The sequence below is a fragment of the Callospermophilus lateralis genome, chromosome 6 (assembly GCF_048772815.1).
Source record: "Callospermophilus lateralis isolate mCalLat2 chromosome 6, mCalLat2.hap1, whole genome shotgun sequence".
NCBI classification, from domain to species: Eukaryota; Metazoa; Chordata; class Mammalia; order Rodentia; family Sciuridae; genus Callospermophilus; species Callospermophilus lateralis.
In genome coordinates, this window is record NC_135310.1 from 75,117,305 (window position 1) to 75,143,044 (window position 25,740).

The 25,740-nt window shown below is 32.3% G+C and overlaps 1 protein-coding gene across 3 annotated transcripts in view; it reads right to left on the reverse strand.

Moving 5' to 3' along the window:
• The window catches only part of Orc3 (origin recognition complex subunit 3), a 55,012-nt gene that overhangs the window by 23,877 nt on the left and 5,395 nt on the right, over positions 1-25,740 (reverse strand). For 2 of the 3 annotated variants that reach the window (XM_076859935.2, XM_076859934.2), the window contains exons 3-11: positions 22,268-22,365; positions 19,752-19,896; positions 16,887-16,991; positions 15,769-15,920; positions 14,355-14,488; positions 12,017-12,176; positions 10,364-10,477; positions 6,750-6,883; positions 6,230-6,293 (exon numbers count right to left, since the gene is read on the reverse strand). In XM_076859935.2, coding sequence (XP_076716050.1) covers positions 6,230-6,293; positions 6,750-6,883; positions 10,364-10,477; positions 12,017-12,176; positions 14,355-14,488; positions 15,769-15,920; positions 16,887-16,991; positions 19,752-19,896; positions 22,268-22,365 — 1,106 coding nt within the window. The remainder of the gene's footprint in view (positions 1-6,229; positions 6,294-6,749; positions 6,884-10,363; positions 10,478-12,016; positions 12,177-14,354; positions 14,489-15,768; positions 15,921-16,886; positions 16,992-19,751; positions 19,897-22,267; positions 22,366-25,740) is intronic. The other variant, XM_076859936.2, reaches the window with a different exon arrangement.

The following is a 25,740-nucleotide window of genomic DNA, read 5'->3' on the forward strand; positions in this document are numbered from 1 at the left end:
TTAAAAAATTTTCTCATCTAATTTCACTCATATTTATCAATTTTGTATCTAGAATTGTATGGACAGGGATAAACAATGACCTCAGGAAAACTTCAGAAAGTATGTGAAAAGGACTATAAATATTTGTTCTTTTTAGTCAATTCACTAATTATAAAAACTTGGTTAAACAACAGATTATACTGAATTTTAGAATTAAGAGTTATTAACTAAGAATACACTTCTTATTAATCATCTTGCTATATAACAAAGCCTTATTTTTCTCATCTGTGAGAAATGTTGGCTGGCAATATATGCCAGACTTGACTTATCACCATATTACAGATATCTATGAGAGTGCCAAACCATGGCTTTCTCCTAGCACTTATATGGATGAGTGCTAGTCTTATCTCTCTCTTTTGTTCCTTGTACTCTTCCATGGCAGTGTGGATCAGGGAAGCACCTGATGAAGGCCTTGGATTTAAAGTGCTGATTCCTGATACTCTAATCTAATACCTAACTCATTGTATCATGTGTGACAGACTGTCGTTATTTCCTTTTTTCTTCTCTTTTCTAATTATTTTTTTCCTAATAGATTATTTTTTTTAAATAGATTTTCCTCTTCTTTATGCCCTTTAGGTCTGTCAAAAGAAATAAAAGAGGTGGAGCAAAAGATGACAGGAAAGTCTCCACCAAACTTATGAACTAATTTTGTTCCTTTTGTTTACAAATCACCATTATAAGCATACTAAATGGTGAAATAAAAAATCCTTGCTCTACCATTAACTTGTTCTATAACTCAGATATTTCACTTCCTTTCTCCTGGTTATAGTTTTTCATTTGTAAAATGAAGGTGCTGACTTAGGTTACCTTTCTAATAGTAATCTTTTTTTTCTTTATAATTCTAATAATAATCTATTACAATTCTAAGAAATTTAAGACTCATTTTCCATTCTCAATGGATTTAAATCTGGTTGGCCTAGTAGGCAGAGAGACACTACAACATTAACTGGTCAGAATAATAAAACTTCAAATGTCACCTGCAAGGGCGGAAATTTAAGCACAAAGTTTAATTCTCAACACTCCACCCTTATCCCGCCCCAACTCAGTGCTGGGGACAGAACACAGGGCCTTGTGCATGTGAGGCAACCACTTTACTACTGACATATTCCCAGGCCTACAGTTTCTTTACCAGATGAAACTATGTCAAACAACTTTGATTTGAATTGAAGTACACAAATTGATTTCCTTAAATGAAGCATATGAAATTGGTCATTCATTAAATATGCTAAACATAATGTAACTTCTTCTTGACAGTATAGGATCAACATAAAGAGTAAATCATTACTAGTAATATACAGTATAGCTGACACAAAGAGCACAGCATTAAAACAGACCTAACCTTAGGTAAGATATTGGGACTTGATTTTTTTTCCCCTTAAAATCACTTCAAAATAAGGTGTGTATGTGTGTGTATACATAGTATACAGTGACAAAATTATATACATAATTTTATTATATTTATATATAATTTTATCTGATGGGAAGAAGAGGACTGTTTCCCTTTCTTTAATTGAAACAGTAGAATATAGTAGGGCTCATACTTGGGCTGCTGGACATGGCAACCTAAATGCAAAGGCTAAAGTTGCCTCATACCATTTTCTTAAGACTTTTACAAATTACATTTATTATTTTTTTGCCATGGTATTTGAAAACCCCACTTCGGATTTCTCAAACACTAATAAAGTGTTATCTTGCACTAATTCTCAGTGAAGTATTTTACAAAGTATAGGGGATTTTGATGTAAGGCCAGGATATTAATGCCCCATCTTACTTTTACTACTTGTGACATTTTAGACAAGCAAGTTGATATAATCATTTGTGATTCTTCTCATCTACATAAAAGGATTTTTAAAAAATTTGTCTTATGTGGTGGCTGCATTGCACAAGATATGATGTATAAAAACTACCTACTAACTGGGACATTTCCACATGTCCCCCACCAACCCAAACATTTGCACAAAAGATACAAAAGGAAAAGAGTTTTTCACTTATTTAAAAACCTTAGTGTTTAGTCAGGCATGGTGACACCTGTAATCCCAGCCGCTTGGAGCAGGAAGAGTCCAAGTTCAAAGCCAGTCTCAGCAACTTAATTAGGCCCTAGGCAACTTAAGAAGACCCTGTCTCAAAATAAAATGGACTGGGGAAGTGACTCCATGGTTAAGTGCCCCTGGATTCATACCCTAGTACCAAAACAACAACAACAACAACAAAAAAAAAAACACCTTAGTATTTAAAAGCTGTTTTTGTATTAGCAGATAATGATGGAAATTATGCAAATATGATATGAGATCCCAATCTTCTTCAAAGCTCTCCTCAGATGTCTTGAAGCAAGTTAAAACACAAATAATAAAAATTGGATTTCTGTAATTATAGTGAATTTCAAAGTTCTGTTCACTTTAATTTTTCATGAAATATATTTTTATAAAATAAGGGTTTTTTTTGGAGAGAGGTCTCGCTAAGTTTCTTAGGGTCTTGCTAAATTGCTAATACTGGCCTCAAATATGCTATCCTCCTTCCTCAGCCTCTCAAGTCATTAGGATTATAGGCATGTGCCAACATGCCCAGCTTCACAAATTAACGTTTTAAAAGTTGAAAGGTTAAAAAAAATCTGATTGCCAAAGCTCTATGGTGCAAAATACGTGAAAATATACCCAGTCCTTTATCTTGCCATCTCACCTACAACTTATAGTTGTCTAACATAATAACTAATGTATATTCAATTAAATCGATTTAGTACCAAACCTAATTTGGCACTAAAAATTTTAATGAGGAATCTGAATAATTTAACCCAGTCAAAAAAATTATTACTAATACATTAAATAAAAAGTAAATAAAATCATAGAATCCTAGCACCAAAAGGAACCTTAAAGATTATGTGGTGAAATTTCTATTAAAGGCTTTGAAACCTAGAGAGTCATCTTAAGTTTGAAGGATGAAAAATTGTGCAAATTTATTCTGAATTATTGTTTTCACCACTATACTCAGCTGCACTGTACAATTATTTGAGGGACATACTACTCAGAAATGCAAAGCTGCAAAGAATCTTTAGTATTTCATCAGTTAATTTTCTGGCATTCTAATGTCCCATTTTGGTGTAAAATTCCTAGTGAATCTTCCATAAATGTTCAAGATTCAGTCAGCTGAATTTTTTCATTCTAAAAACATTTATAAAATACAAAGCTGGCATACTGTTCAGAAATAGTATCTACAATTTGGGGTCCATTATTTGTGAGGGAGTTGTAGGGGTTTTTCAGTTAGAGGATAAAAAGAGATCAATCATTTGTTTACATTAGGACTTAATGGCTTAGTTCTATAATTAAGAAAATGAGGCACAGGGAAACAATCTATGCCTTCTACATAATCTAGTTCATTGGTTCTCAAAAGAGTGGTCTCCATATCAGCATAACCTATATAACCCAGAACCTTATAGAAATGCAAATTCTTGGGCCCCATCCCAAGATTATGAAAATAGGTATTCGGGAAGGAGTCCAGAAATCTGTATTCTCACTAGCCCTATAGGTGATTCTGATGCACACTAAAGTTTGGGAGCCATTGGTTTAGTTCAACAGGGCAGAAAGCAAGGCATATTTTTAGGGCAAAAATAGTCAAGATAAAGAGTGGGAATTTCTTTGGAATATATTTAGAGTTCTAGCTCTTAGAAATCTGAGTACAGAAAACTGATACAAAATGGAAAACTCTAATGGTAGGCATATCTACATAATAGTTATTATATATGCTATATATAGTATGTACATTGTAATATGTAAAACTATATATCACATTGATAGCTTAATTTTTATAAAAATGCATAATAGTAACTATTATTTGCACATGTAAAAGTTCTATTGTTACATTTGTTTTCAACTCATTTTCACTTGCTGAATAAGCTTTGATTATTAAATCTATGAGGAAATCATACTAGGAATTATTATTATTCCATTCTATTCATAAGTAAATTAAGCTTTAAATAAGGTTAAGTGATTTTTTTTTTTAAGTACACATAGTATAAGATTTCTAAGGTCAAGATCAGGATTTTGCTATGTATCATGCAGTACCATATTACTGAATATTATGCATTTCTATAAAACTATAAAACAGAAACATTATGCTGAGGATAAAATATTCAAAGATATTTTTATTCTAAACTAAAAAAATCATACTGATTTTCTTTCTTTTTTTTTACAGAGGTATTTTCTGTTCTCTGAATTAACCAGGTAGCCTATAGAAGACATTTTTAAGGTAAGGGTACAATCATTGTGTTTCTTCATATTTCTCACTGCTCAAGTTTCAAAAAAGTATATTCTTAAATGATAAAACATACACTCCTAAAATCAACACAACAAAGATAATAACAAGCAAGGCTGATAGTGCAACAAGTATGGTATAAATGAAATGCATAGAAAATATAAAAAAAAAATCACTGAAAAAATAATCATCAAGCCATTTTTATAATAGATTAAACATCCCCTCCATTATCTCAAAATTAAAGGATACTCTAAAAAATCTATTTTTTTTTACTAACGCATTTACTAATGCACTTGGCAACAAGCTGACTCAACAAAGAACTAAACTAGCTAATCTTGAAAGATTCCATAACCACACATATATCCTTTCCCACTGCTTCTTAAATTTCCTTTTGACCAGAATTACCTGCATTGTGATTTAAGGATTTCCTGTACTGCTCTTGAAAATGTTACAGGGATTAAAAATGATTACTGAACCCAACCTAGAAGTTCTTATATATTATAGCTCATTGTGGATTATGCAATAGAAAATAATGTTTAATCCAAGCCATCCTCAATATTTATTAAGATTTTTATATTGTAGGTAAATTAGTATTTAAAACTATACAGAGCCATACATGGTGGCGCATGCCTGTAATCCCAGTGGCTTGGGAGGCTGAGGCAGGAGGATCAAAGCCAGATTCAGCAAAAGTTAAGCACTAAGCAACTCAGTGAGACCCTGTCTCTAAATAAAATAGGGCTGGGATATGGCTCAGTGCTGGAGTGCCCCTGAGTTCTACACCCTCCGCCCCCTCAAAAAAACAAACTATACAGAACATGGGTCTTCTCGGATAAAAATTCTTTCAAAATTTAGAAAAAGAACTGTAGATATAGCTCAATGGTTAAGCCAAGCATGTATAAAGCCCTAGGTTCAACACCTGACACTGGAAAAATGAATAAAGAAAAATTTTAAAAAAAATTTGAAAACAGTATGTATCAGCAAAAGTCACACTCAGCACTAAGGCTTATCTTCAAGTTCATCTTAATTTTAGTATAATTTTCTAGAAAGTTTTTCTTAGAAAAGCATGAGGAGTATGAATGAGACATTATGTTTCCGAATGTCCATCAGCAAGGGACTTGTTAAATAAAATATACATTCATTCAACAGAATACTGTACCTACAACTTTTTCCAAGATTAAGTATAAACCAAAACAAGGCTATAAAATAAGTGTTATCCTATACTTATCTTCTTGTAAGAAGGAAGGAGTCCCAAAATATATATAATTACTTGTATACATGGACACTAACTCTATAATGATATAAGAGAGTAGTAACACTGGACATATCTAGTCAAGGGAAATGGGTAGTTAGCAGATGTGGTAAAAGGCTTCTCCCTATTCCTTCGCCTTCTGAATCACATATCATGTCCAAGTATTATTTGTTCAAGAATGAAAAAAAAAAAAACTCCTACTTTTGATAGTCCCTCTCTTAGATGGCTAACTCATAACTTTAAAAGCTCATTACCTCTTTCCTGGTACTATATTATCAATATATAATATACTTTCCAATCAAATCAATACCTACTCAGCAGTATGTGACTGAGCCATCTGGCTTCTACATGCTTTTATTAGAGCCTTTAAAAATGAATATTAAAAAGAGATTGCCTACTGCTATGTCAAAAGAAATCCACACAGTATCTCTACATAGTAGATCTAAAAGTGCTTCCAAAATAGAACAGATGAGAAATCAAATGTTCTTAATATTTTATCTTGATAGGAAAAATCTTCTTTCAGAGTTGAGATTTTACATTATCTTTAATATTCACATTCCTAACTACCAATATTTAGAACTTCATACAAACATAGGATATACAAATATATTTAATAAAATTAAAAATCAATAAATATTTATGTGCATATTCTTTTTCATGAAGGAGAATGAAACTGAAACACATTCTCATTCCTACCTTCAAAAATCTCTCATTGGTCAACAGTGCAACTTGCTTTTCTGAAACTTGCTTTTCCACATACCTAAAAATGTTTCCATCCAATACACAAAAAGAGAAAATTAAACATTTTACATATTTTAATAACATTGGGAAAAATAATAGCTACCTAGATTGGTAGCCATATTTGTTTCATTTCTTCTCAAAAATAATTTAAGGTGATAGTGATGATTTAATGATAAAAACTTCTCGTATCAGCTACACTTAAGAATCTAATCATAAGGTCACATAACCCAGAAATAAGAAATATTATTTCTACAAAGTAACTGAAAATTATGTTCCTTTGAAAAAATATTGATTTATGCTAAATTTTCTTATCTAACAAACAAATCCCATCACTAAAAACAAAATGGTTTTAAATTGTGCTCAACAAAATAAAGATTATTTTTCCATTCTTTACTTCAAAAACAACTGTATCCAAGGTCCCTTTTATTTCCAAAATCTAACATAAGATGTGCTAAACATGTACTTCTCTTCTTACCTTCTGAATGATGGAAGACGACGGATGTTTTCACATTGATTAGCTGATAAAAAATTTATTCTTCTCTTGGCTTCTGGGAGATTGCAGCACAGAACACTTAAGGGCTGGGAATAAAAATGCTCTAGTAGAGAAAGCTGAAAGAAATGTTAAGATTAAATATACTTATTATATTTTGGCAGTAAATCTTTTGCCCTATATCTGCTCAATTTTAAGTTTCCTTTAAAAAAGTATTTATGGCACTAATGTATTTAATAACAATACAACACTATAAACAGCACATAAATGACTATATACTTGTATTATTTTTAAGGCTCCAATTTTGTGGACAAAATCAGAAAATAATAATATCAGAAATATAAACTAAAAAAAACTAATATAAATGGATAATTAGCTATCTGCAGAAACAATTCACAATGACTATAAATGTGATATGGATGGGACTGGGGTGTGACCTTGATCTAACAGATGCCTCAATACTCATAAGAATTATGATACCAAGCTAAAATTAGTATAAAATCTGGTCTGTTAAAATAAATAAAAATGCCACATGGTAAAACTGTACCTACTGATAAAAAAGAATAATGAAAATTTATCTCTGAAAATTCAGTTTTATTCCATGGAGAAAAATACAGCACAGTGTCTGTTAGATATAAGTATTCTAATAGAATGTTGTGGTTTCCCCAGAAGGAAGAATAATTTTCCAAATTCTAACATTTCTTGCAAGACAAATTTAAAAAACTACCCAAATATTCATTACTCTGATTCTAAACAATTTTCTCAGGACAAGTATTATTTTTCCAGATAATCTTATTACTAGGAATACAGTTCCTTAAATAGTGGAGAGAACAATTTTTTTGGGGGGGGGGGGTTCCTCAAGAGTAAATCTTTCTGATTACTGGAAAAAATAGCATTCCCCACAACAAATTAACATGTTAGTTTAGTTATATATCAATCTTAAAGTACTTGGTTGGTATGGATCAGCAATCTTGGACGTGATCCTTTTTAGGTAAACTGATGAATTTCTGAGCCAAGAGAGTCAAGGAAGAAATAGCCAAGCTTAAAACAAATCTTTCAAAATAGCCTATTCTCTAAAGGCTGTCAGGAGGCAAAGGGCCAGCCTAACATAGAAACAAGTCCAAAACAGAAAGTAACTGTTCATGCCAAGTGATAAATTATTTTTTAACATATTAATTTAATCATCTTTTTTACTAATTTATCTTTTCCAATTATACTAATGTGACAGTGTTTGTTTCAATGTTAACACTTCTTTTTAAACATTAGAAAAATAAAAACCAAACAAGATAAGGAACATGCTTGGGAAGAAGAATGGGAGGACAGCACATATATCATAATACAGCTATAAATAGGAGAAGACCCCAAATATCATTTAACTGTTTTGTCCAAGAGTATTTTCAATACCTGTTCAATTACCAAGGTGGTTAACATATCAGCCCAATGGGGAGAGAGCTTAAACACATACAGAATGATTACACGCTCTATTGCACCCACTCACAGGATTTACAAATATTTTCCACTGATGATTAGGAAATGGACAAATACTCTGGAATCTAAACACTGCCACTTATTACCTACTGGACTTTGGCGAAGCTGCTTAACCTAAACCTCAATTGCTTCATGTACAAAACTGAAGATAATCTTCATTATTAAGTGTCTGATACAAAGGAAGTGCTTAGGAAATCATCAAGAACCTATAAAATCATCTGATTGCCTTATTTACAGGTGAGAAAACAGAGACCCAGAGATTAAGTAACCTGGTTAAAATTCTTTTCTATATTCACTTTCTAAAGGTATTTGAGACTCCAGTTTATATTTTCTGAAACTTTTTTTTCTTTTGGTATTCTACTTTCTATTGGCTTTCCTTGTTTTTAGTCTCCTTTTCTGTTGCTCTTACATGTCAGCTTGTCTTAGGGTTCTACCCTTACTCTTTTCTCAGACCGAGTAACACTACATCCTTACCACATGACCCTAACCATCACTTTTTAATGTTAAATACTAAATACCAATTCTTACTCCTAATCTTTCTCTAAGCACCAAATCTTTGTATCCAACATACTCCTAAATTAATCACATGCAATAAAACAAAACAAAACAAAATAAACAGAAAAATCCCAGCCTTTTCTCACAACAAACCTACTATTCACCCTGGAGTGACAAGTACCACTAATGGTACCAACCTCCAATCCACCTGCCAAGCTAGAGCCTGTGTGTCACCTTGTTCCTCTTACATATCCTGCCATCAGCTTAGTGACAAGATTCTATTGATTCTCTCATCCTCCCATATTTCTTTCTCTCTACAGTTCCATTGTCATCACATTAGTGTAGACTGTCATATTTTGTCAGATTTCTGCAATAGCTTTCTAATATAACAGCTGCCTCTCCTGTTGCCTTTGCATGAAATAGTCTTCCAATTTTGACCTGGCCAGCTTCTACCAAGAGCTTTTATTCTCCTATGGAACCCCAAGGCAGGTTTCTTTCATAATACTTTCTACACAAAACTATAATTGTGGCTTTACTCCTCCCTCACTTTAGAAAATGTGCAATTTGAAGGCAGAGACTGCTTTTTCTTCTGTTTATCTAGGGATCAGCACAGTGCTTAGCTTACCACAGGCTCTTGATATATATTTATGAGTAAATGAATGAAATGAACTATAGAAGAAATTTAGGAGGTTATTATATCAATATCATTTAATTTCATATATTGCTAAGGTAATAATGATTTCTTAATTTAAAATAATCTTTAAATAGTCAATGTTGAAAAAAAGAACATATATTAACCATAAGAAACCACTATAATATTTCATGTAATGCAAGAACACATAAGAGAAATAATTTATGATCTTCAAAGCACTACACAAAGATGAGTATTATCATATGGCACTTTTGCACTGAAGGTTACCAACATCTATGTCTTAATAAACTTGACCGTGATCACATTTGCTAAGATAATTTAGTTATTTGCCAAAATCAGGAAATAATATTAACTTTTAAACAATTGGAGAATAGGGTCTTTTTTATGTTGAGTAAATATGATGTTACATTAAAAAATTAACTTCTAGTAATTCATGAAAACCAAAAGAAAATGCATTCACAGTATATAAGAATACACACACAAACACATAACTATATGTGCAAAGGATATCAAACTATAGTGTACAATCTATATTTGAATAGCATAGGAACTACAAATATGCAGCAGCAGCAGCAGTGACCATATGAGATATGCAAAGCTGAAAATGTTTACTCTCTGGCCTATTACAAAAGTTAGTTGATCCCTTCCATATGGCATTTCTTGGGCAGAAAATCTATAAGCTTTGAGAACATTCAGCAAGTTCTAAAAAAAAGTCCTTTACTCTCTACCCACTAAAAGTTTAAGAATCACTAGAATGAGGAGTGTTTTTTTGCATTACTGATATCCTAATTAATGTATCCTCTACATTTTATTTCAAGGTGACAGAGGAATGGTAGAACCTGGAATAAAATAACTTAAATTTATGTATTCTAGATTTTGACACTTAAAAAGCCTTATCACACTGAAATAACATTCCACTTATTAAGAAACAGACTGTGAGTTACTAACTCATTTACTGTCTTACCTGAAGTCCTTTTACAAAGTTCTGAATTGAGAAATCATGATACAAAAAGATGTTTGTTAGAATCTGTAACACTTTTTCACTTATTTTAAAGGGAAACTGAGCTGTAAGAAGTAGCTGAAAGAGATAAAGGGCATGGAAGAGTCCTTATTAGTCTTTACTCTTAAAACATAAAATGTAAATAATAAGACATTGACACAGTAAATAAGAAAAAGACAATAGCTAGTTTTTTCAGGTTGAATATCAATCAAAATTTTAATTTATACAACAGTAACAACGACGAAAGGAAGCAATTTATACTATGTCCTCACATCCAAAGATATCCACCATCCTCCATCTAATTCCTAATTTTTAGAAATACTGCCTATTATCTATATAATTCTTTATCTCACACCAGAAACCACTGAAGAAGTTGCAGGTTTTGGCAATTCTTGTTACCAGATAAGATTTCTTTTTTATCCCTGATTCAAATTAATGAAGAGTAACAGATTAGGTACTGTTGAATAAGAAACAAAATTAATACATTTTTATTTTAAAGATATGGAAACCTGAATTTGTATTAAGTGGTTAATTTTCTTTTCTTTTCTTTCTTTCCTTCCTTTCTTAAAAAAATTTTTCTTAAACAAAACTCAGTTGTAGAAGACGAACTGAATTTAGCTATAGCCAAGCTGTATTAAATATTTCACCTGGAAAATTTTCCCCAGAAGTGTCAATAAATCAGATGGACATCACTTTATGAAAAAATGTAGAGAAGTAATTAGTAAATAAATGGATTGGTGGTCACAAGCATCATAAAACAAATTTTAAAGAAGTCTAGAAAAAAAAAATCTGTGGAAGGTCAACACTAAAGAATCATATTTCTGTGGTGCAAGCCTGTAATCCCAGTGGCTCAGGAGGCTGAGGCAGGAGGATTGGGAGTTCAAAGCCAGTCTCAGCAACTTGGTGAGGCGCTGAGCAACTCAGTGAGAACCTATCTCTAAATAAAATACAAAAATAGGCTGGCGGGGCTAGGGACATGGCTCAAGTGATAGCGCACTCGCCTGGCATGCGTGCGGCCCGGGTTCGATCCTCAGCACCACATACAAACAAAAGATGTTGTGTCCACCGAAAAACTAAAAAATAAATATTAAAAAAAATAGGCTGGGGATATGGCTCAGTGGTTGACTGCCTCTGGGCTCAATCCTTAGTACAAAAAAAAAAAAAAGTCATACTAGAAATTAATGCCTGAGAAAGTTCTAGCATTTAACTATTCTCAAGAGTAACATGACAATCAGAAAAGAGTCCACTAACCACTTCAAATCATTTTTTAAAAAGGCAAAATCAAAACATACTGGTATTGTTACTAGGAAGTCTAAACATTCTGTAAAAATTTATTTTTAAAAGCCTACAATTTTCCAGAGTAATAATAGGTAAGAGATAAAAATGCACAGATAGATATGATCACTCATTTCATAAAGCTTGTATTTTATCTGAACAGGCAATTCTATTCAAATATCAGTATAAAATTATAAAATCAGTAAATAAAATATTAAAATACATAAAGATATATGCTGTATGAAGTATATAAAGAGATTTAGAGATTTATCATTTACATACACAATTATTCCTGAAGTTTTCCTTTTACCCTATGTCACTGGTAAAACTTTTTCTTTTTACCTTATCAAGTACTGTTGTCAGGTGCTCTTTGCAAGGCAAAGACTGGAATAGTTCTATACATAATAGAGATGATACTGCGTGAGGAAGCAATCGGTGGATGATAATAGGAGATGTGGCGATTCCAAAAATGAGTATTAGTGGAAATTCATGCAGATGTTGGCTAATTTTCAAAATATAAAAATAAAATTTCTTTAGCAAATATATTTAACACATTGCAAGACAAGACTAGCTTTATTTTAATGCCTACTTTAAAGACATTGCTAATGAGTATCATTCTAAATATTAAAATTTTCTATGTCATTCATTCTCTTGTTAAAAGTAATACAAAAGGTTCTTTTCTAGACAGTATAACTCTGAATCAATCTATTAATGAATGCTTTCATTTTATAAATAAGGTCACCAAGATCTGGAAAGATCAAGTACTTCCCACTAAGGTTATAAAATGTAAATTAATTGAAAATGTATTAAGGACTATTCAATTTATCTTTGCACGTGAAGTTTCAGCTTCACCTACAGTCTTTCTCACTGTTGGCCACCCAGTCTGTTTTCAGAGTTCACTCACATGAAGCTCAGTAATTTCCAGGTAGCTTATTCTATATATGGACACTTAAAAAAAGACAGTTACCCAGCCATTATAGCTAATAGTTAAAAGATGTTTCTTACACACTTTTTAATGGATATTACTAAAAAATGTTCCATTCCTTCCTCTCATTCTTAAATTCTCAAGCAAACCAAATATAATACATTCTTAGTGTTACCGGAATGAACACAAATGACTTCTCCAGAGTAAAAAGACACTATTTTTGAGGGCTACTACAAGTCAAAGCCCTGTGTATCGTGGCTGATAATTCTGCCCACTCTTCCTGCTAGTCCTGCTTTGTAGTATTCTAGATGCATGCAGTTCTATTTTCATAGAAGTAAAGTACCTCAACTCTTATTATCATAAATTTTCTTTATTTTTGATGGCTAATGTGGCTCCAGGTGTAAGCTATAAAAACTAGGTTTTTGGGTTTTTTTTTTGGTCACTATGCTGTACTGTGTACTTGCCCAGCATGGTAAACACAGTGTTAGCATTAAGAAAAGTCCTAGGTCAAGGGCCTAAGAATGCATGCAGCTCAGTGATAGAACACTTGCCTAGCATGAATGAGGCCTTGAGTTCAGACCCCAGTAATGCAAAAAATAAAATGCACTAAAGAAAAGTCGTGAACCCCATTTAGGGTCAATGGGGGAAGAATATACTATCAAAATAAGAATCCTTAATATGTTAGTAAATTATAATTCAATATAGCTTTAGACAATTATAGGTATAACTATGAAGGCAAGTTGACATATAGAAAACACCAAAGTAATTATATCCTAAAAAGGATACTATGAGAAATACATGTCATATGGTTTTAAGTTATATTAGTTACCTTAATTCTTGGTCTCACAGGATTACCTTGAAAATTCAATGACACTACTTTTATAGTTTGGATATTTAATGTCCCCTAAAAACCTCATTAGTTAAGCAACAAAATAATATTCAGAGGTGAAATGATTAGATTATGAGAGCTGTAACCTCATTAGTGGATTAATCCATCTGATTGATGACTAACTTAAAAGAACTACTGGGTTTGGTAAAAGTAGGCAGGGGTGGGGTGCCAAATCAGGTGGATCAATGGGGGCATGGCTTTGAACTAAATCTTGTTCCTAGCCTCTCTCTCTTTCTCTGTGTTTCCTGGCAGCTTTCTTCCACCATGCCCTTTCCCATTCTGTTCTGCCTTACACCGGACCCAGAGGAATGGAGTCAGCCAATCATGGACTGAACCTATGAACCTCTTAAACCATAAGCCCAAAATAAACTTCCTCCTCTAAGTTGTTCATGACAGGTATTTTGGTCACAGTGATGAAAACCTGATTAATCCAATCACAAAAGTGGTTTCTTACTAGAAATATTACATAAATATAAGATGATTTAGAAAACAAGTCTTGGTCAGTAAAGCTATATGTAACTCAGAGCCTCTAAAGATAGGTAACAGAAAATAAAGCCCGATAAAATATCAGTCTGCAATAGTTTATCCATTTAATGGACAAATAAGAGACAGACAACCTTGATAAGATAAACCACACTTTAAACTACCTTACCATGATAATTAATAACAGACTAAATTTGTCTTTGATTCTCCCTGAGGTAAAAAAGCAAATGACAAATCTGGTATGAGGTCTTTGAACATTCAATTATACAAACTTGAAATCACGATGAATTTCACTAAATTGGTCTTTTTAAATGGAGATTATGTTAAAAGTATTGCTTTCTTAAAGAGAATTTTACCCCAAAGCTAAGTGATATACCATCTACCTGCTGATAATTATGAAGTCTTGGAGTATTTTTGTGGTGAAGCTTTCCATGTCCTTCAAGATAAGCACAACAGGAGGAGACTGCCACTTGCTAGAAGTTGTCCTCTTTTTGCCTGATATTTTTGGGTCTGTCTTCTTTCAAGCCATTATGAAAAGAAGTAATTAAAAGTAAGCCTTACGACCCAAACAATGCTATAATGCCACATGTTGATAAATCTCTCTTCATATTTCACAGAGACAGTGTTCCCCACCCCCTGCTCCGTAGGTAAATAGCAATTCCTTTCAATAGTTACTAGCAGAATCTTTGTCTGACATGGGAATAATAACAAAGAAGAAAAAGGTTTGGTAAGATCTATAACTCATATGAAATATCTATAACTCATATGAAATATAAATATATAAATATATATATATGAAATATATATACGAAATATAAATATATGAAATATAAATATTTCATATGAGTTATAGATATTTATATTTGCTGCTGGGAAAATGACAGAAAAATCATGGGAAGAGAAAATTTTCTACAAAATTGACTTTTTTGTGGGTATAGTTATATTTTGCTTTGCTTAAGGTAAGAATTAGTGTCTTTTAATTAAAAAGCATAATGAAAAGCACTATTTGCTACTCTGTTACTATGAAATGTCAAGCTTGAAAAGGATCCTAAATATCTGGTTCAATCCCAATCTTTTGAGTATATCAGACATAAATTATGTTTGATTTATCAAAAATCCAAAATTGAGGAACCAATTAATTGTATAACCAATTAATACAATTAAGGTATTATATAGTAAGCATTAGAACTAGTCCCTATATAAATTAAAATGAAGCTTATAATGATTTCTGTAAAAACGTTGACTAGAAAATGTCACCACAATACTTTTTTGTCCATATCTGGTACAAGGCATTAAAAATTAAGGCTGTGGTTTTATAGCACAGTTGCCAAGGAATCACCTATATTGTTAAGACCTCTGAGCATGGAACAAATAACATTCTTAGAAAAATAATATATGATCATTCCTTATAGGATCACGTTGACAGTGGCAACTGGCAGCATGGTTCTACTGTACAGAAGTAAATACAAGGAACTTAAGAGGTAATATATTAAAGTTACAGCCACTGTTAGAGATACAAAGAATCAACTCCTGATGCTATCTTTTTGCCACTAGAATATATTTTTCCACAAATACAAGATCCTTGTAAAAACTTAACCACTTATCAAGAATTAGGCTACATATTAATAAAAGAACACTTTTAATTAAATTCTAGTAGCCTTAGGAAAAATAAAAAGCTTCTACTAAATTGGCACCTTGTGCTGTTTATTAGAACAAAAAAATTGTATGTTTAATATAATTCCAGGCTCCATCAATCATGTGTCAACACTGTGGAAGAGAATCATTGGTGTATGTTACCTGTGTGACAGTCATATACCAGCTAGAAAGTGAATCCATTGAACAATGTGTCATTTTCTGGGTGACCTGAATACTTTCCTTCTCTTTGGGTTTTGCATCTACACAGCAGTCCATCAATTGTGAGATCAATTTTTGCAAAAAATGTTTCATATCTGTAAAACACAAAAAGAAAGCTTATTTCCTGTTAAAATGAAAGCCCTTGAGACTTCTTCTTCCACTTATTATTTCAGTAGAATGCATTTTTCTATACTTAGCATCAATACAGATAACGTTTAACATATTAACTATTATTGCTCTTTAGCACTAATACTTAAATTTCATTAGTTCATACAAAGAGCATACCAAAGTTCATATGAATCATCTATGATAAAAATGTTATGTTACCTAAGTAAAATGAATAAACATGGAAACTACAAATTATTTTAGAAATAGTATGCATTTAAGGTACAATGGACAAAAAAAGGATTTCAAGGTCTCTAAAAGTAAATCAAAAGTATTATTTACACGAATTATCCTACTCATTACAAATCTTCCTTTATAATAATTTTAAAATATATTTTTAGGGCTTTTACTTAATTCTAATCACTTTATGATTATAAAAGTAATACACTCACAAAAGTATTGTATCAATCCAAATCCAAACAGAATTTACTGTATTTGTGTACATATCCTTTATGGTTTGATGGCTCTGCCAATAAACTTTTTTATTTTTTTAAACTAATGTTGACCTTTTAAAGTAGGGAAAATAAGATAATTTATGACTGTAAATATGAGCTTATGGAATCTACTCTCTATTGGTCTGAGAGCTTCTCATTTTCTAACTCCTAGTTTCTTGTTTCAAACTTTTCCATTTATTAAAACTTTCACTGGGTTAAGGAACACATCTTGCAAAATGCATTGGCAGTGAAGCTGATATGGCAGGAATGGAGCCAGAAAAAAGGAAGCAAATTTGGCAAAGAATATTGCATTAGTCAAGATTACTTTGAGTGCCACTAAAACTCAACCTGACTATGCTCTTTCCACAAATAAAAATGGATTAAGAAACCCAGAAAGAGAAAGAGAAGAACAGAAGAATTCTGTTAACACTTCACCAAGGTATCATGGCATTTACATTTTACCTGGACAATCTTTAGCTTGCAATGAGACTACATATGGTGTGACATTATTCTGGAGGGCCTCTGTTAAGCTTCTGAATATTAAATCATGATCTGTAACATTCACACCTGTGGAGTAATACATCAATATTATACCATCATTTTTAGTAATGCTTTTACAACAAAAGTTATTTCAGGCATCAAGCAAACTGCTAAGTGAAACATTTTAAAAACATGATTCATAATAGAAACCAAGAAAACATACCACATAAATGAAGAAATAGCCATTAATAGATTACCTAAATGTTCATACTACAGTGAAGCTTTATAGATCCTGAAAGTCCTCCAAAGGCTCATCCCTGTGTTAAAAGCTTAGTCTCTAGCTGTGGCTGAGAGGTCATGGAACCTTTAGAAGGTGGGGGTCTAATGGAAGGATGTTAGATCACTGGGGTGATACCCTTGAAAGGAAGGTTGAGACCCTGGCCCCATTTCTCTCTGCTTCAAGCCAACAGGAAGTTAGCTTTGTGCCACTACGTGCTCCCCATCAAAATGTACTGCCTCGGCATGAGCCCAGCAACAAGCCAAGTGACCACAGACTGAAACCTCTGAAACCACGAGCCAAAATAAACTTTTCTTCCTTATAAATTATCTCAATATTGTCACAGTATTAGGAAGCTACACAGCTTTGTAACAGATGTTTTTTGTTCAAAAAATATTTATCACAATTCCTCTTTTAAAAAATTACTACAGATATGTAGTCAACCTTTGAAAATATCTTAGGAATAATTTCATTACTTAGTCAAATTCATAAAGATCTCTTTAATCAAACACAAGGGGCTACGGAATCCAGCCTTATTATGTCCCTGATTTAACAACTAAGGAGAATCTAACTATAATTCTATTAGCAATCATAGTACTAGATAAATAGAAAAAGTCTGTACTAAGCTAATTCTTGGGGGTAGAGCCTAAAAATAAATTAAAACTATTTGATTTTGATATTTACCAAACTCTCCGTTCTCATTCCTACTAGTCAATTTTAGTGCATAGTAAGAATTGGGTGGAAATTTCCCTACCACTTTGGGAATAATTCTATTAATTGACATCTTGCCTAACAATCTGATTTCTAGAAAGTCCCTTCTACTTGGGCAGACATCAGCAGCACACATTTTCGAACTGTGGTAGTACTTCCACTGCTTAGAAAGAAAAATTTCAGAATCATTCATGCCAGCAATAAGCACTACCCCTGCCAAAAGTCAAAACAAAAGAATATTATTTTTTAACTTTTTTGAATTTTTTTTCCAGACTATTTTTTAAAATCGCTATATATACCTTTTTGAAAACAGAGTATGTGCAACCGTACCTAACCCCTCTTTGAGTGCAGAATTATTTTATGGTATTATACTGTTTCTAGCATTCATCATAGTCTTTGATTGTAAAACTGCATGTCTGGACATATTTGGGAGTTCAGTTAAACACTGGCTCATCCTGTCTTTCACTAACTAACTTTATGAGCTATATATAACATTATGTTTCTTAAAACAATGAACCTGTCTATTGCAAATAGGATAATTAACAATGTCTTTAACTGGAAAAATGTTCTCCCCAAACCATGATTTTGAAAAATGGAATTTCCATTAGCTTTTCTCTTTTTTGGCAGGGCTTTAAATCTCTCACAGCAAGCTATCAGGCTATCCCTCTTGACTGTACCTCCTTTCTCCATCTCTAATTGTTGTAACATCTCTAATTGCTGTAACCTGGCAGTAGAAAAACAAAGCATCTAATAGGACAAGTAGTCATCACTAGGTCAAAGTTTCTCATCCATAAATGAAAGGTGTTTAAAATTAGATAGCAGGCTGTTCTGGAATGCTAGTCCATAGCATTATAAAAATCACTCCATTAAGTCTTATTACTCAGAGTGGTCTTGAGATCAGCAGTATGGCATCATCTGGAAACCTGTTAGAAATGCAGGATTTCAGGCCTCATCCCAAACCTAAAAGAACAAAAATCTGGATCCTCTTATGGTTATTTGTAATGACATCACCATGTAAGAAATACTGTCCTCAATATCAGGAATAAGATTTGAGTAATGAAGAGTATTAGACGGAGTATTAAACAAGCGAGTTAACTTCTTTTATTAAAGCCTATTAGTATGTCAAACCTTAAATAAACAAATTGGAAGTGAAATGAAAAGCATATTTAAAACCCAAATAAATTCTACTTTATTTTCAAAAGGAGAGAGAAATTTGCAGGGATATGGGTGTAGATCAGTGGTAAAACATGTACTCAGCATACATGAGGTCCCAGGTTCAACCTCCAGCATAAGAAAAAAAAAAGGGGGGAAATGTTCAAAAAGATGTTTAACAGAGATGAGATATAGTGATAAATATTTAAGAAATTTACAGCAGGCAATTTGTAAGCAGTTTATACACAAGCCATCCAAATCTCTTCCTAGGCAATTAATATAAAAATAATTAAACAACCTGACATTGAAAAACTAAGAACATGGAATGTTATAATCTCACTCCAGATATGGTTTTTAAAAAAGATACAATAATCTTACCTACTAACACACTGGTCGTTTATTACCAAATCCAAATCTCATATGCTCCCATAACATGTATAAGAAAAAAAGAATAAAACAAATAGTTTCCCTTGTGACAAAAAGTTGAAAAGAGCACTAGCTGAATCAATTTCTTTTAATTTTCAGTGCTATGATCAGTATTATGAAGTTTTATTGGTTTTAAAAGTATGCAAACTATAGTATGTTTAATTTTATAAAGAAAAGACATAAAAGGTCTTCATTAGAACAAATCAGTCCCTATTATTCTCAACAATACAACCAATTAAAAAAATACATACATGTATGAACAAACAAAGGAACATACATACCAAGAACAAGAGCAGCAACTGGAATTTCTCTATGTTTTATTTGATGTCCCCAGTCTCTTGAATTCTTCTTAAATCCAGTATGAGATTTTTGCAGAAATTCAATTAGACTGTCAAACAGATTTTTATTTAATTCTTCCTGTAGTCGCTGCAAAGAAAATAAAGAAATTTTATGAATCATTATTCTGAGTAGTAATCTGAGGTATCTTTCCTGGTGTTGGGATACTCTAATTTTCTTTTCCCTTTGAATGTTCAAAAATTTTAGTCTATGAAATAAACTAACAATAGATTAAGAGGAAGAATAAAGCATATAAACGTATCAACATAACACGAGTCACACAAAGTATGAGACTCAAAGGCAAGATGGTTGAAGCTTAAATTTCATTTTGAGCTACAGAAAGAAATAGGGGCTGCTGAGGGTATATGAGTATGGGGGCAGTGGCAACATGTTATAAAGGGTGGGAAGAAAATGCACCAAAGAAAGATGATATAGGTAACCTTATTTTATCATTACACAGATAAAATCTCACAGATAACAGTCATTAGAAGGCCACCTGTGGTAATTTCTGGCTGGGCTAGGTGTCAGATTCCAAATCTCTTCTTCCAGAGAAAAGATCTTTCCTAGGGAAATGGGAGGTGTCAGAGAGAAAAGCATCTGCCTGAATTCACAGTTTACTTCACTAATGTAGACAGATATAAATTTATTTTTACAAAGCAGATTTTCAGAGCCATTCCCATGTCTGAACCTCTTGGAATAACCATCAGAAAATATGATAAAGAATATTTTGGGGTGCCCTATTTTGATCTTCCTCACTGACTTTAGAAGGAAAATTATCAATGATTCAATTCAAATATTACATAAAAAATGACTGAAATGATTGAAATATAGATAAAAGTTAAATCGCTAGTGACTAGTGCTTTGAATTCCCCCATTTTAAAATTCCTCTAATTTATTCATTTAATATTTATTTTTCACCTTATGAATGAAAGCATTCTCTATCCTAAAAAAAAAAAAAAGAAGAAATTAGACAAGAAAACTTGCAACTAAAATACACAACAATTGATAAGAGCAGAAGCATCTAATGTAAGCTGAGAAGGTAATATATTTGAATTAAGCCATTAGCAGATGATAAAGGACAGGAGACAAAGGAAAGTTAGAAGGAATGAGGACTTAGGGATGCAAGGAAGGAAGAAAGCACTCAACATCTGGAAAACCACAGATATAGCTAAGCATAAAAAGCATAAGAAGTGCTAAAAAAAAGGAAAATGGATAAAATGTAAGAGTCTAGACCAATAACAAATATATATTATGTTTAAAGATTTGGATTTTATGGGCTGAGTTGTGGCTCAGAGGCAGAGTGCTTGCTTAGCATGCAGGAGGCACTGGGTTCAATCCTCAGCACCAAATAGAACAAAATATTGTGCCTACCTATAACTAAAAAATAAATATTAAAAAAAAGATTTTGATTTTATCCTGTGGAGAATGCTACTGAAGGAATGTAAGGGAGAGATATGATTAAACCAATGTTCAGAGGGTTAATCTGGTAGCACTGTGAATGCCAGATGAAGAATCAGGGAGGGGGATTGGAATAGGAAAGACAGTGGAATGAATCTGATGTAACTTTCCTATGTACAGAAATGAATTTACCTCTGTGAATCTCAACATCATGTACATCCATAAGACTGGAATACTAATTAGAATAAAATATATTCAATGTTTGTATAATAAATACTTCAAAGTAGACTACTGTCATGCATTAATTAAAAAGGAAAAAAAAAAAAAAAAGAATCAGGGAGGCTGTACTGGCAAAGGTATGAAAAACTCCAGTAGACTGGCATAGGATTGTTTGAGGGCCAAAAGAACTTACAACAGATCTGAAAGATTTGACATCAGTTAGGGACACCAATGGGGAAAATTTTGACAATCCAATTTAAAAAGGAAAAAGGCTTAAACTGTAAACCACAAAGTCAAATATCTTTAAGGATTACATGGAACATACAAACAAGCAAAGCTACTAGGTGAAAAGCAATAAAGATTGGTAGAAAGCAGTAACAAGATGGAAGTTCATAGCTCTCTCCAAAGCATTCAACTGTTTGTGTAACAACATGTTGGTCAAACAGAACAAGTCATTAGCTTGAGATGTTGGCCCTAGAGCTACCAACTTGCTACACTGGAGAAATGCTTTGTTCGGAGCTGTAATATAAAGAGCTTAGTAATGATATAAAAATAAAGGAGTGATGGAGTTTAGAAATAGCTTAATTTAACACCTGTGTAACTTGCTAAATGAATGGATAAGAGTGCCACCACCTGAAAGCTCCTTGCCTTACCAGCTATCGTGCTCCAATACCTAAAGCTATGCCTGATATTTGGAACATGAGGAGTTTTTTTTCCTAGTTTATGAAGATTATTGACCAATATTTCCTATATTTCATTAATACTCATAAATTGGTGGAAGGATGGGAAGCAACAAACATGGGATTTACAGTACTAAGAGAAATGTTAACAAAAAAGCATTCACCTCAGTTTCATATTTCATCTGTTCCCACATCAAGTGATAAGTTTCGAATCGAAGCTTGCTGTCCTCAGACTCATTTTTGCCTTTATTAAAATAGTCCTCTAAAAACACAGAAAGAAGTAAGTTGGTTTCTTTTCTAATACAGTAAAGTTAGAAACTGTGTGCAAAGCCACAGTAAGTGACTGAGGTGGAATTTTTTTGCTTTATGCACCAGTGTAAATCTATATCTATTTGGAGATATATATCTGTATATCTATATATAGATACATATATTTGAAATAAGAAATATTCCCTATTCGTTGTATTTAATTTTGTTTATATATCTTATTTTTGTGTTAATATATCTTTAAGATTAACAATATCTTTATTTTTGGGGAGGGGGGTATATACCTGGGATTGAACTCAGGGGCACTCAATCACTGAGCCACATCCCCAGTCCTATTCTGTATTTTGTTTAGACAGGGTCTCACTGAATTACTTAGTGCCTCATTTTTGCTGAGGATAACTTTGAACTAGTCCTCCTGACTCAGCCTCCAGAGCCATTGGGATTACAGGCACGTGCCATGACACCCAGCAACAATATCTTTAATTTTTAAATAGTATTTCTCCATTATTTTTGAATTTCTAACAGTTTTATTTAATGGTTTTTGGCCTGAGGTATATACAATTAATATTAATTTTGTTTTTAATCCTACAATCTCATATATTTTACTTTCACATGTTTGCTTTGAAATATCTATTAAATGACTCTTCCTATTAATATTCTTATTTTTTATTCTATTGACAGTTTAGTCCAGCCTTTCTTTTAGTCTTTCTGTATTATTTTATATACTTTCCTCCAATGTCAAAATACCTTTTATTGCAATGGCTTTCAAACTCTCTAAAACCACTATCCACATTAAGGAATACATTTTATATTATAATCTGATACACATATGCATAATAGAAACAAAAGAAAAGTTCCACAGAACAATTTTATTCTTATGTAATAGTAAACATTTTCTTTTCTGTTTCACGGCCCACTAAATCAATTTCATAACTAACCAGTGCATTATGACCAGTTTGAAAAAAACAGATTTATTCATTCCATGAATCATTCTCTCTCTCACTGATGTGAGATACCCTTTTAGTCTAAATATTTCTATATACTTTAAACTACTTTTGAATTTCATCTTTGGTTCTACTGAATGCAATTCTATTTCTATACCAATTCTGAACTGTTTAAATTACAGCCACTTTTTGTATGTTAGGACATTTTGGTACTGACTACATCTAGGTCTTTCTCACATTGCCACCAAACAATGTTATTCTTCAAAAAAATTTAAAAGCTTAGGCTGTCCCATCAAATTAATTTATAGCAATTTTACCACTTCTCAAAAACAATTATACTGAAATTTTGACTAAATAATATCAAATTTATAGACTGATTTGAGAAATAACATGTTTAAGATGTTTTTAAAAATTCACACCCAAAAGCATCATATATCTCTCCCTTATTCAAATATTTTACAATCTTTATAGTTTTCTATATTCCTTCATATTTCTTGTTGCTTAAGGGTAGATATTTTATCACAAAAGTGAAAGTTTTAATGGTATTAAATTTCTACCACTTGGGCTGGGGTGTGGCTCAGCGATAGAGGACTCGCCTAGCTCATGTGAGGCCCTGGGTTTGATCCTCAGCACCACATAAAATAAATAAATAAATAAATTCCTATCACTCATATTCTAACATCAAGTTCCAAAGTTAATTGATAGTTGATTGAAAGTTCCTTTCAGGCGAGCGCGCTACCGCTTGAGCCACATCCTCAGCCCAAAAGTTCCTTTCATATTAAGGAACTTTTCTTCTAATTGTAGCAGATTCAGTTCTTAAACATCTTAGAAAACATTCAAGTCATCACCTGATAATGACAGTTATAGTACTGAAATGCAAACAAACAAACAAAATAACCAATACTATTAAGAGACAAAACCGCATAACAAGATAGCCTTAGAAAGTTCATCATTATTACCTTACATTTTTTCAGAGAAGGAGGGGAAAAAACTGAGAAAGCATAGTTTCTTTGGGACTACGTTTATAAGGGTGTCAAGCTCTTGATCAGTTTGCTCCTCTATTAACGAGAAACTATAAAGTCACATTCTCTACCTACCATTACCCCCCAAATTAGACCATTATTTCAATATTTTTATTCCTGAGTACAGATTTCAGCTAGTCTCAGATTAAAGGATTAACATCTTATCACATGATGATTTAGAAAAGTCCCATTCTACACATTCAAGCTGTTCAATTCCTTAAACTATGGTATTCAAAACTAATACATGGGTATGCTTGCATTTACATCATCATTTTTCCACTGGGATTAATTTCCACAGTGCTGAATATGAATAAAAACACTCCATATGCTTTTGAGAAACTTTTGAAAAATTCTAATACCTGGGCCCCAATCCCAGACCTTCTAATTCAGTTGATCTAGGCTGAGATCTGGCATGGGTATTTTTAATCCAATTAGGTTCCATCCTACTATTTATAGGATAGTTATAAAAACTTATTGAGTAGGTATCTTTAAAATTAATATTTATGTTTTTATTTATTTATTTTTTTTTTTAAAGAGAGAGAGTGAGAGAGAGAGAATTTTTTTTTAGTTTTTGGCGGACACAACATCTTTGTTTTGTATGTGGTGCTGAGGATCGAACCCGGGCCGCATGCATGCCAGGCGAGCGCGCTACCGCTTGAGCCACATCCCCAGCCCCAGTATATTTATGTTTTTAGAGTTCTATTCTTTTGAGAAAATAGGTAAATCATTGGTGATAATATTAATGATATCATTATTTTTAATTATAGTAAATTTAATTTATAGTAAATTATATAATAAGCTCTAGGTTATAGTTTCCAGTTGACATTGAAAATTATCAATTTCACTGAATATCTGCAGAATTGAAAACTTGGAACTTAATGGGTTAAAATTTTTTCCAAACTGAAATCTGAATAAGCACTGTGGATTATATCCATATCAGTTTTCTGGTTGTGAAAATGTACTATAGTTATATAAGATATGATCACTGGCAACAAACAGATAAAGGGTACAAGAGAACTATCACTACTAGTTCTTACAATCACATGTGAATTTATAATTTAATTATAAATTAATTAAATTTTAAAAAGTTCCCCAAGTAATTCTAATGTGCAGCTACGAAAGAGAACCAGTGCAATGAACACTCTGTATTTAACACTAACATTCTGATTTATTTGAAGATGTCCTATTATCTTGATCATTAAATAGGTATCTAAAAATAAATGAAAAAAGTGAAGATGGCATCTTTTTTTCAATAATTTTTAAGGTATAATTTGCAAATACACCCATTTTAACAACTTGGTAAGTTCTGGCTCAATATATACTCATATAACTACTCCTAAATATAGAACTCAAAATAGAGAACATTTTCATAACTGCAAATAGTTTCCTTTTGTCCTTTTTTTA